Below are 13,597 nucleotides of genomic sequence, written 5' to 3' on the forward strand. Positions count from 1 at the left end.
GAGTTTAGGTTAGGTGTAATATGCTCACTCCTAGATGTTCCTGTAACTAATCTGGCTGCTGTATTTTGAACCAGCTGGAGTTTCCAAACTTGGTACAAGGGTAGCCCAAAGTAAAGCACACTGCAGTAGTCCAATCTTGAGGTTAGTTGTACATGCACTATCATCTTCAGGTCCTCCAAATCTAGGAAGGGGTGCAGCTGGCAGATCAGCCAAAGCTGATTGTAAGCACTCCTGACCATCGCATCTATCTGGGCTAACATCTGGACATATTCTTTCAGGGGGAGTGTAACTCCATCCAGAACTGGTTGACACACCTCCATCCACAGGTGGAGGACATTTGATAACAAGTACCTCTGTTTTGTCTGGATTCAGTTTGTTTTTCCTCATCCAGGCCATTACCTTCTCCAGGCATTCATTCAGAGGAGACATGCTATCCTTAGCTGATGCTCTTTTGGAAGGCATGGAGAAATATCAAATGGCCATCATCAGCATACTGATAACGCCTTGCCCAATGCCTACAAATGATCTCTCCCAGCGGTTACATGTAAAGCATTGGGGATAGAATGGCACCATGTGGGACACCACATAACAGCTCCTTTTTTGAGGAACAGCTATCTCCAGGTGCCATCATTTGGAACCTCCTTGAGATGTACAACCGGAACAACTGCACCACAGTGCCTCTGATTCCCAGTTCCTCCAGGAGTTCCAGAAGAATACAATGGTCAATGGTATCAAAGGCCACTGAGAGGTCTAGAAGCACCAACAGGGACACAGACCTCTTGTCAGTATTGAGACGGAGATCATCCACTAAGGCGACCATAGTAGTCTCAATTCCGTATCCTGCTCTGCAGTTGGCTTGAAATGGGTCAAAGAAATATGTGTCATCCAAGACTGTCTGGAGTTGGAGGAGCAACAACCTTCTCAATTACCTTGCCCAAAAAAGGAAGGTTGTGCACTGGTCTGTAATTATTAAGATCCAGGGGATCCAGGGAGGGCTTTTTCAGCAGCAATCAGCACTCTTTTGGTGAAGGATAGGATTCTGGAATGTTTTGAACAAAAACTAATTGTCAACGTATTTTAAAAGAAATTTAGTTACCAATTTTTGTGCACAGATTTGCCATTCAAAAATAAAAGGAATAATAATTCAAGGGCTTCCAGCTAAGACCTGCAAAGACTTAGTTAATTTATGTTCCCTGAGTATGCTGTAAGCCAACTGCAATCTCCTTGTGTTTCTCCATAACGTTTCCTGTTTACCACCAAAAATCTTTCTCACAACACAAAATCTGTGAAAGAAGAAAATAGCAGAATAGTATTGCAATTCAGCACAATACACATGTATACACACTGCTTCCTGGCTCATGAAAAGGATGCAGGTAGCCTGGCCAAGTGGGTAACAGCAGTAACATATGTCTCTATAGAAAGATGACTTTCCATTGTGCCTAAAAGTTGCCTAAAATATGCCATTGTTGAATCTTTCCATACTGGATAATTGTAGGCCAGCTTTCAATATTCCATTATGGGAGAAGGTACTGAAGTGTACAGTGGTGTCCAAGCTACAAGTTGGTGGGATACATTATCTAGATCTGTTTCACTCTGACTCCAGGACTGCTTTTGCCATTTTGGAAAAATGATGTAGACGTAGACCTAAGAAACTCTACAGAGAGTTCTGATTCATTCTGCTTGACAGTTTTCAATCCTGCAAACTATTGTACCCTGATAACTGCCAACTCCATTCTACCTACATCCGAGGAAGCCATTTCTGCTCCAGCATCAAGATCTGGTACCAATATTTAACTAGACGAGGGTCAACAAGTTAAAGCTTAATTGAGACAACTCCTAGAACAAACATTCAGATGAAAGTGATAATAACCAGCAAAATGGATAAATTCCAAGGAAACTGATAAATTCTTTAGAACAGATTAAGAGTCTATTGAATATTGTTATAAAGGGAAACATACAGTTTAATCTCCTGTTAAAGTATGTGATGACCATAATAACGACATAATACCAGAAATAAACTTGCAAGGCCCCAACCCCACTTCCCATTTAATGCAGTTCCAAACACTATTGAATGAAGTAGTTTCACTGTCCAGATGGAAATCCTGAAACCAGTTTGAGGCCCGGAAGGTGATTACATAAGTCACAGGGCACTGGTGTGCATTTAGGGCTTTCTTTCATGTGCTTTTTTGGGGAATTTACTGTCTGGCCATTGCAGTTTGAAGCTAGCTTTGAACTGCATTAAATGGTCAGAGTAGATGGGGCCGAGGACTGGCAAATCTAATCTGCATTTTTTGTCTGAACTTTAAAGAATGTATCTAAGATAATGAACCTAATCTTCCAATTAGATTCAGTAAATTGGATAGCTCATTTAACGTTTGAGTTAAAACTTGAAGTGTTTTAGATGCCAGGTTTAACTTTTAAATGTTTGATTGATCAGCACAAGTGTTATCTGACTAAAAGGTAATACAGTCGGCCTGCCTATTACACGAGTTTGTGTTGTGGAGTTTCAATTATACATAAAGACGTTCCTCATGGACAAAGGCTAAAGCAGATGCCCAAGATGAGCTCTCAAAAGCAGCTCCTTTTTTCCTTTCTCAGTGGAGAGAAATGACCAAAGATTGACTCCTTTCTCAGGGGGAAATGTGCAACTGGGCTTTGGTCATTTCTTTCCTCAGTGAAAAGGTGATTTTTTTCTAGAGAGAGACTAACACAGCTGGGCCCCCATCAACACGGCCATATTTGGTTCGAACTGGATTATATGGCAGTGTAGACCCATATAATCCAGTTCAAAGGTGATAGTCTGAATCATCATCTTTCATAATCTGGATTATCGGGCAGTGTAGATCCAGCTTGGGTTTCATTCCCTCCACAGAGAAAGGAATATGCACAGGCAGATTGCATCTTTTCAGCCACTCTCTCCTTGGTCAGGTAGCAGGCTAATGGGGGAACTGTACAGTATTTTCAATTTTCAGTGGCATGCTGACGAAGGAGAAGGGTTCTATATATTAAGCAAAATCATATTAGAATGATTCCTTTGCATAATATGGAGGCTTACTGTACAATTTTGCAACATGTTTTTTTGGCTAGCCAATGCCATTTAGAGTTTCAGTGAATTCACTAAGCCCATGGCCTTTTGCGACAAAAGAAACAGATAATTACTGTGCTTTGAGACAAATTTATTTCCAATGATTTTCTATATAGCAAAATAGGAAACAAGAACAAAGAATATGTAACAATACATATTATTCTAAGAAAATTACATAAAGTGCTGATATCATGATTGCTTATATCTTGTGGTTTGATATAAGATCTGGTGGGAATCATGAGGGTCTCCTGATGTTCTTGGACTGCAGCTCTCAGCCTTCTTCAATAATGGTGTTGCAATATTATTCTCATTCTTAATGACAATTGATAAGATCACTTTAGTATTTGAGAATTGGAGTAACATATAAGTGGACTGAAGAGATGGATAATATCATACAGAAAATACCTATTTTTCCTAGGCTCTGATTGTATGTATATAACATTCTACTTAGCTCTGATCAAAATGCAATGCATCCATCATTGGAGTTAATCAATACAAGGTGCGTTTTACTGAGGATAATCACAACATTTGCATTGACTGTTAAAAGTTAGCCCTCCTGGGCAAGAAAAACTGTAAGCTCTATTACTGCCACACACATAGTACTTTGTGGGATCTTGTGGGTTAGTATAGAACCCATCAGCCTTGTCATTACAAAAGTTGTCTGATGTAGGTGGAATGGGTTCCGGTGGATTGGGTTCTGATGGATTGGATTCTGGTGGATTGGGTCCTGAATTTTCCTCTGAAGTTGGAGGTCTGGGATTTGGAGCCAGGTCTGCCAAAAGAATAACATAAACCATTTAGTTATAATTCAGGCATTGTATTTTTAAAAATGCAAATATCTGGCCCATAATCATCTCTGGTGTGACACCTGCAATTCACACTCACTTTTATCCTCTGGCACTGCAAGTGGAAATTGCCCCATAAATATTAATGATACATTCAACTTATATGTATGTATGTATGTATATATATGTGTGTATATACACACACACACACACACACACACACACACACACACACACACATCTCTCTTTATTTTTAGAATGCTATTGAAAACTCAACTCCACAGTGTAAATTATGTCCTTGAGTATTCAGCTAAGGAAAGGTGAGGTATACATGGTGGCTTTGTGTTACACCCCAAGTCAGCAGCCCTCACTTTGTAGGGAACAACAGAGAGATGATATATGGCTTCATGTAAATTTTATGGGCTTCTAAAAAGATCTGTCACTAGGAAACAAAGTGCTGAACTAAGGAGTTGTCTGGTGTCTCCATTGGGTTTCTTCATACTCTCCTTTCTTACACATAGAGAGAATCTGTGGTTCTCCAAATGAGATGATATTTTGAGGCCCAACCAAAGTTGCTAATGATTAGAAAGGTGACAGGTATAGTCCAGCAGCACAGATTCTCTGCTTTTCTTATTTAGGCCCTTTACACACAGATGAATAAAATCCCACATTATCTGCTTTGAACTGGGATATGTGGACTCAGATAACCCAGGTATTGTGGGATTTTCTGCCTTGATATTCTGGGTTATATGGCTGTGTGGAAGGGCCCTTAGTCATCTCCTACTGTGCCAAAAAGAAAAGAAGACATGTGCAATGCTTGAGTAGTAATTTAAGCAAATAAGTTTGTGCAATTGCAGTCAGCAGTGCAAATAGAAACATGGAGTCTACTTCAAGGGAAATACTTGACCTTTCCATGAATGCCTAGTTTTGTTTTATTCCCACTTTATTGGTGCAGCCAACTATTTATTCTTACCTTGCAACATGACAGAGAATTTCAATAGAGTGTAAGGAGACTGAGTAAATCATTAATTCCACACAGGTCTCATGACTGAATTGTGACTTCAAGAAAAACAAGCACAATAACATCAGATTCACCTTTCAGCCCCAACTCTCTCCTTAGAGTTTGAAGAAGTGGGTACTTCCCTTGATTGCAGAAGGAGCCACTAAAGTCATCGAGATCCATGGCCCAAACCATGCCACCTCCCAAATTGTTTTGCTTTACATATGCAACCTGAATGAAAGAGAAATCAGAAAATACTTCTAAGGCTTGCATTTAGAGTGATAAATTACAGTGTCAAAGCCACCCATGGCTTTGTAAAGTATCTACGGTATTTGCTTACAAAGGGGATTGGGTAGGGATCTTTGTTTTGGTTTGTTTGTTGATAGACTTTGGTTTGTTTGTTGATAGACATTTCTTTGAGCATTCAAAAAGCTGGAAAAGTCTCAAAGTCCACAATGTTTCACAGTATCTTTTACAACTAATTCAAGGAAATACACAAATATAACTTTGTAGGGATTCAGTATTCAGTATTGGCACAAGACCCTCATGAAAGACATTGATTTTTTTAAATAGAGAGATCATCTTTCTGGGAGGAGCCATGGTGGTGCAATGGGTTAAACCCTTGTGCCAGCTGAACTGCTGACCCATGAGATGGGGTGAGCTCCCGTCTGTCAGCTCCAGCTTCCCATGCAGGGACATGAGAGAAACCTCCTACAGGATGGTAACACATCCGGGTATCCTCTGGGCAATGTCCTTGCAGACGCCCAATTCTCTCACACCAGAAGCAACTCCAATTTTCCTCAGACATGATAAAACAAAGCCTTTCTGGGAATTGTTAGGTCAATGTTCACTGGAGACTAGCCTTAGAATTGCATTCAAGAACCCAGAGATCCCTAGAGAGGTGTCCTTTTTAAGAATCTCATGGTCTCCCAGAAGGACTGGAGAAAGTTGATCACAGAGTCGCACTGGAGGACATTTTAAAATCAAATGCCATTAATAAATAAATCTGCAAAAGTCAAAATGACAAATGTGGAGAGATAACTGTAACTCCTATATAAGGATTGGCTTCTGCTTAGGATTTTAAAATAGACAGAGTGAACCATAAATACTTTCTCTGGACGGTATATCTTATCTATCATCTGTACTGATTTCTAGGCATAACAATTATTATATTCTATAAGATCTTTCTTCATCATAAATGCATCATACTTACCTTAGTTTTAATGCTGTTCACATCATCATATCCTACCCACTGATTTCCTTTGAAAGAGTATGGAACCTTCTGCTGTTCAATCACTTCTGTGGTAGCACCTTCTTTAAAAGTACAGATCTAAAACAAAACAAATTGGGCTATAATAATATTGAGAGGTGCTTGAACTAGAAAAGATGTGACTTCACTATTTAATCATTGTGGAAATCCAGAAATCAGATAATGTGGGATTTTCTGCCTTGATTTTCTGGGATACAGGGCTGTGTGGAAGGGACCTCAGAGTGATGTAATCCATCTGAAGTACTTTTTAGAGGTTTTTGTAAGCTAACAGAGCCACCCTGAGGATTTGTTGTGGGAACATTGAACTTTGGGACATTAGTATGTTTGGGCTGTGCTCATGCCTATAAATAATACAGAATATCAGCAAGTCTCCGGTAACTTTATGGCAAAGGAAACCAGATTTTGGAGGAGTTTCCTGGACAAATGAGGCAAGCATGACTAGACAGACAGATGAATTGATTGGTTGACTGATGGGTGATAGGTTCTGCCTACCTCATAATAAGACAAGAATCCAGCCTCTCTTGTGTAAGTACCAGCGGTTCCAGGGCCTGAGGATGGTGCATTGACTCCAGCTTGTGAGGAAGAAAGAGTGAAGCTTCGTCCATACAAAGGGATTCCCATAATAATCTTTTCAGCTGGTGTTCCATTGCTTATCCAATATTTCACAGCACCATCCTTGATAAAGCAAGTAAGGGAGAAAGCGTGCATTTCATTGTCATTTATCCAATAAAAGCATTTTCTTTTGTCATTACATAGAGTTGTGAGTTCCTCAGTCAAAGATTCAAAGGGTATTTGGGAAAGGCAAGTGGAGGATGAAGCTGGCTGCAGACTGAGGCCCCATCTACACTGCCATATAATCCAGTTTCTGAATCCAGATGATCTGATTTGAACTGGATTATATGGCAGTGTAGATTCAAATAATCCAGTTCAAAGCAGATCACCTGGATTCAGAAACTGGATTATATGGCAATGTAGATCCATCCTGAGAAACCTCCTTGAGGAGTGTTTCTTCAGCCTGTACTTTAATGTATTGTACTCCTCCAGATGCAGAATCCCATAGACTTCCAAAAAACATGGGAATATTTTCAAGTCATCAGTCATTAAATCCATGGATGTAAAATCTGTGGGTACGTAGGACCGATTGTACTAAAAATATGGAGCATTAGGGAAACATCACATCATGCTGGAATAAACTGCCACATTAATCAATAACCTTCAAGTAGCAAAGACCACCAGCATTGAAGCGATGCTCCTATGCCATCAACTCCACTGGACTGGCCACGTTTTCTGAATGCCCTATCACCGCCTTCCAAAGCAGTTACTCTACTCCCAACCCAAGAATTGAAAACGGAATGTTGGTGGACAGGAAAAGAGTTTTAAAGGTGAGCTTAAACCTAACCTTAATAATTGTGGCATAGACACTGAGAACTGAGAAGCCCTGGCACTTGAGCGCTCTAACCGGAGGTCAGCTGTGACCACCAGTGTTGTGGAATACAAAGAGGCACGAATGGAGGGCGAAAGGGAGAAATGTGCCAAGAGGAAGGTACATCAAGCCAACCCTGACTGGGACCGCTTTCCACCTGGAAACTGATGTCCTCACTGTCAGAGAACACGTGGATCAAGAATAGCGCTCCATAGTCACCTACTTATCCAATGCCAAGACACTACACTTGGAGAGCCATCATCCTCGGACTATGAAGGATCACCTAAATAAAGTAAATGTACAGACTACCTTCTTCATTAAGAGTCAAAGTGGCTTTGCTTTTTATGTGTATGTATTTTTTAAAACATGCAGTCTGAAAAAAGCTGGTTATGGAGTTCTTTTTTTTTTTTTTTTTGATCATCTGAATGTTGGAATACATTTACACGGTTCAGAAGCACACTGCAGTATTTCCCATTTTAAACATATTAGTAGGCTACAAATAACCCTTTTACACCCTCACAGCAATTGGGATTTAAAATGGTACCCCCTTTCATTTTACTGAAGGAAAAAGGTTTTACCTGATGAGCAACAAGCTTAGACACATGTTAATTCTAGGTGTTTGCAAACTATATTGCATTCGGTATCTGGACACAACAGTGCAATGCAATACTGTGCACCTTGAATCTAGCCATTTGTAACATTCATGTGGGATAAAGATCTGTGGAATGTATGTATTATACAGAAATATTATGTAATGCCCTCCCACAAACACATTTGTAGGTTATGATCTAAAGTGAAAATGAAAAATACTGCCTATCAGGATTATCTGAATTGACCACTTTTAGTTTTACACAATGATTTTGGAAATGAAATGATCATGGAATGTCCTAATTGGCAATGACCATTTCAGGGATCATTAAATGCTTTTCTGAAACAGGCCCCTTCCACACAGCTGAATACAACCCCACATTTTCTGCTTTGGACTGGAATATATGGCAGTTTGGACTGAGATAACCCAGTTCAAAGCAGATATTTACGGCTGTGTGGAAGGACCCCCAGTTTTCCAACTTGAGAGAAGAGCATGGCTGTCCTCACCAATGAATCTTCCACTTAATACAATTGCCTCATTTTGCCTAGTGGTAGGAGTAGCCCAATCCATCTATCCATCATTTATCCTCCTTCCCTTCCAATAGTTACTATAAGGTAAAAAATAAAATGGATGGCCAGTTCCAATTGGTTTTGTATCTAATTTACTGAGCTCTCTATATGAGAGACAAGAATTTCCTACTGTTGCAGGTGATAGAGATGCAACTCAGCTTACATAAGTTTGTATAAGATGTTGCTAAGAGTATGCTTTATTCATTCTTTCTAAATTGGACTCTCAGGGTGTGCATCTGGGTTGAAGAATTAATGATTTTAACACTACTTTAAAAGCTATAGCTGAGTGCTATGAAATCATGGGATTTCTTTTGCAAAGTCCTTGGCCATTTCTGATGAAGAATGCTGGTGCATCACCAAACTATCACTCCCAGGGCAGCACTGAGACATGGCAGTCAAAGTGGTGTCAAATTGTATTAATTCTACGGTGTAGATACACTCAGGGTTACAAGATATTACCTTTCTATGAATTATTCTTAAGCTTTTTAAGAGAAGACAGTTTGGGTTTGTTCCAAGAGTAAGAGGTAAGCATGGATCCCAGATTCTTCATGCTAGTCAGTTACTATGAGTTAGAGTGATCTAAACTTTCTATTTCAACTTATTTCTCTTAATAAATATCTTTTTTATTTCAAACAAGAAAGCAGACTTTGTATTATTGAATTTTAGAAAAAGAGGCAAACTCTTTAACCAAACTGATATTCAAAGAGATCTGAATGGATATGGATACACACACAAAGAAACTCCACTATTGGTCATCACGTACAGTGTCAGGGGACAGAGAGCTGACATGTCCAGTAGTCGAGTCCCAAGATCCATGGAAGTCATATGTCATGAGGTTAATGAAGTCCAGAGACCTATGAAAAGAAAGGAGGCAAATAGGCATAAGAATCCTGAGTTGGCTGCATTGTGTGGAATGATGGGATCACAGACATAATTTATCAACCACTGAAAGTGGGGTCCATGGACTAAACTGGGCCAAAGGCAGGAATGCTTGCTTGTTAACCATGACCTTAACTGTGTCTTCCTTTGGTCCCCTGATCTTTGAGAATACTCACTTTGAGATTTTGCCGACTTCATAGCCACTGTCAACGGTTTGTTTCCCAGCTGCTACAGCAGCAGTCACCAACAGCTTTTCCTTTTTTGTCCGTTGGGCTTCTGCCTGGAATTCTTTCTCCAATTCCTAAATCAAACAGTTGAGATAAAGCACAATATTAATTGGTTTTTGACAAATGCAATACTGAAACAAGTGGAATCTATGCCGAAATCGTAATTCAGAGACAGGAATCTCTATACAGATGGGGCAAGAACATGACATCATTGTTCCTGAAGCTGCTGAAAATGCAGGAAGTTGGTTCCTTACATTTTTTTATTTAAAAAGGCATTTAACCCTCTGTTCTATACACTGAATCAAATAAGGAGCCACTCTGCCTTTGTCTGCTTTGCCTGAGATCCACTTCTTTTCGTGCTTGAGGCACAGTCACATTTCGGTTTTCTAAAACTTTGATTCCCCCCTTCACACCCTTAAAGGGCAATTGATCCTCTCTCTTGTTCTACTTACCAGCATTGACTGGCAGTAAGAAACCAGGCCTTGAAGCTGCAAGGCTATTCAATGCTAATCAAGGTGGCCAATTGCAACATTCACACTTGCTTCAAGTAGACAAGAGTTCTTTCTCCCACCCTGGACATTCCACAGATATATAAACCCCACTTGTCCTAGTTTTCAACAGACCTCACTCTCTCTGAGGATGACAAGCATAGATGCAGGCAAAATGTCAGGATAGAATGCTTCTGGAACATGGCCATATAGCCCAGAAAACTCACAGCAGCCCAGTGGTTCAAGCCATGAAAGTCTTTGACAATACATTGACTTGTCTGTTAATAATAATAATAATAATAATAATAATAACTTTATTCTTATATCCCGCCATCATCTCCCCAAAGGGACTCGGGGCAGCTTACATGGGAACCAAGCCCAGCATAAACAAGGGTTACAAAGTAACACCATTAAAAACATAAACAATAAAATATAATTAAAACAATAAAATCTATCTTCAGTAGTAGTGATGGAATAGGCTTTCGATCATGCCTGAGGTAGAAGGTTAATTCAGGGGGTCAATAAAAGCTATGTGTATGTGTGTTAATCTCTTGATGGATGACCAAAGGCTTTCATTGCTACCCCACAGAATCTGCTGCCTGACACCAATGCCTCTCTTGGCTTCATGCTAAGGCCAGCCTTCATTCCAGTAAGAATTTTCATGTTATCTGTTTCTTTTGGGACTGGCCAACAGGTTGCAGTGGTATCAGTTTCTAGATGTGGTTTCTCAATCATATTTCTATCATATTTTCTGCTATTCCAGTAAGCTGCTTCAAAAAACACCCTTTGACTGAGAAAACCGGCATTCATTTTTTCCCAGACCTCTCTGATGCTCTTTTGAACTCCATCTACTGAGGGCCCATCTACACTGCCTTATAAAATCCAGATTATCTGCTTTGAACTGGATTATATCACAGTGTAGACTCATATAATCCAGTTCAAAGCAGATAATGTGGATTATCTGCTTTGATCATCTGGATTACATGGCAGTGTAGAAAGGGCCTGACATGCACATAATTTGCCACCAGAATAAAACTCTTAATCCAAAAATTTGGCTAACATTTTGTGGCTGTATGCCGGGTTTTACTATACCTGAACCAAAGAAGTGAAGCGAATTTTATCTTCTGCAGGACTGCCTCTGGCACCAGGATATTCCCAATCTAAGTCTAGGCCATCAAAATTATACTTCCTTAGGAAAGAAATCACTGAGAGAATAAATGCCTGACGATTGGCAGCAGTGGCCACCATGGCGGAAAACCTAAGACAGAAAGATAACAATTACTCTGATTAGTATATGTGACAGGGCTTTTTCAGTGGTAGCACCAAGAGAGCAGTATGCCTCCCTTCCGTGGAGATCTACAGGCGGTTGCTGAGGACATCCCTTTCCCTTCCCAACTGAAATATGCATTCTGCGTGCTATACAGGCAGTCCCAGTGTTACAAACATCTGACTTACAAATGACTCACAGTTAAGAACAGGAGTGACACAACAGGAAGTGAGAGAAATCTATCCTTAAGAAGGTAAATTCACTCCTGAAAGAGTTATCATAGGAAAAGGTGTCTCAGCTGAAGCTTCCTCACCAATCCTTGTTTCCACAACAAGCCATTTTTTTTCAGAAATCCAATGATCACAGGGACAGAAAGTATGAAATCTTTTGAACAGGGGGGCATGGATAGCAACTAACTCATACCTATACTCTCCAAAGCTGAAATATATATATTTTTGGCTGGAGTTACACTTAAAAATGTCCCTGTTCCAACTTACAAATTCAGCTTAAGAACAAACCTAGAGAACCTATCTTGCTCATAACTTGGGGACTTCCTGTACTTTGTTTTACAGCAAAGTCTTTTAGCTTTGTATAATTTATCCCTTGTCTATTTGTAATCCACATTTTAGCTCTCATTTTTAAACTCAAAATTTACCATGAGATTAGTTAATTAGCCATGTTTAGGCAAAACCCCTGCTTTTTTGTATTTTCAGAGCCCAACTTTTTCTTTATTTCTTAACATTAGATTAGGTTTCAGGAACATCCCAAATGCATTCCTGGTCACTTAATCGCACTAAAACATTGAGAACAGTGTGAAGAACCTTAGGTCTTGGCAGCAAATCCCAGGGACCCATTTACACTACATCAGTGTTTCTCAAGCAGTGGGTCTCCAGATGTTTTGGCCTTCGACTCTCAGAAATCCTAACAGCTGATAAACTGGCTGGGATTTTTGGGAGTTGTAGACCAAAAACACCTGGAGATCCACAGGTTGAGAACCACTGGCAATACTCAGACCCCAGGGTCTCTCCTGCAGCAGAGCCCAACAAAGCTCTCCCAGGCCTCTAGGTCAGACCAGTCATGTCTGACTCTGGGGGTTGGTGCTCATATCCATTTCTAAGCTGAAGAGCTGGAGTTGTCTGTAGACACCTCCAGGTTATGTGGCCGGCATGACTGCATGGAGCGCCATTACCTTCCCGCTGAAGTGGTACCTAATTGATCTACTCACATTTGCATGTTATTTTCAAACTGCTAGGTTGGCAGAAGCTGGGGCTAACAGCGGGAGCTCACCCTGCTCCCTGGATTTGAACCTGCAACCTTTTGGTCAGCAAGTTCAGCAGCTCAGAGGTTTAACCCACTGCGCTACTGGGGGCTATAGCTGCATCCTTTATAATTTTAGGGTTTGTAGTTCTGGGGGGGGGGGGGCACTGGAATGCTCTGGCTGAGATTTAAAATACTTTCCAAACTACAAATCCCTAGATATCATAGGATGTTGTTATGCCAGTTAAAGTGGAATCATAATACTGTAACTATGTAGCGTGAAAGGGCTTCTGGTCTGGTTGTCTGAGATTTCCCAGAAGGCCACATTTCCTTCACCATGACACTATTGTTTTGTGGTTCTCCAGGTTTGATTCCCCTGCCAGTTAAAATGTCTTGTTTTAAGGCTTAATTATTGGCAGCAAGACCATTAAATGAAAACGTGCTTTCCATTTCTGGTATGCCCCTCTTTATAACTTTTCTAAAACTAAATGAGGAACTTAGCCAGAAAGGTCAAAGAACCACCCTTGATCTAGAACAAATAATTTCTCTACAACAAACTGGGAGAATGTGGCTGAACCTCTTACATCCATAGGGACACACAATCTAAGAAAAAAATGGTATTCTAATGCAAATTCTAATATACGATAAATAAAGAAATAGAGGACATAATATAGGGAAAATGGCTTTTTGTGTAACAGGTGCACAATGACACACCTCAAGGCAATCGGAGAGATTTCTTAATGTCAGAAAACAGTAGC

The 13,597-nt window shown here is 40.2% G+C and overlaps 1 protein-coding gene across 1 annotated transcript in view; it reads right to left on the bottom strand.

Moving 5' to 3' along the window:
* Positions 1-3,166: 3,166 nt before the first annotated feature.
* The window catches only part of LOC132773661 (chitotriosidase-1-like), a 20,030-nt gene continuing 9,599 nt past the window's right edge, over positions 3,167-13,597 (bottom strand). The window contains exons 5-11 of the mRNA XM_060773037.2: positions 11,408-11,573; positions 9,777-9,901; positions 9,485-9,575; positions 6,633-6,815; positions 6,084-6,200; positions 4,966-5,101; positions 3,167-3,857 (exon numbers count right to left, since the gene is read on the bottom strand). Of these exons, the coding sequence (XP_060629020.2) occupies positions 3,592-3,857; positions 4,966-5,101; positions 6,084-6,200; positions 6,633-6,815; positions 9,485-9,575; positions 9,777-9,901; positions 11,408-11,573 (1,084 nt within the window). The 3' untranslated portion in view covers positions 3,167-3,591. The remainder of the gene's footprint in view (positions 3,858-4,965; positions 5,102-6,083; positions 6,201-6,632; positions 6,816-9,484; positions 9,576-9,776; positions 9,902-11,407; positions 11,574-13,597) is intronic.

The sequence above is a fragment of the Anolis sagrei genome, chromosome 4 (assembly GCF_037176765.1).
Source record: "Anolis sagrei isolate rAnoSag1 chromosome 4, rAnoSag1.mat, whole genome shotgun sequence".
NCBI classification, from domain to species: Eukaryota; Metazoa; Chordata; class Lepidosauria; order Squamata; family Dactyloidae; genus Anolis; species Anolis sagrei.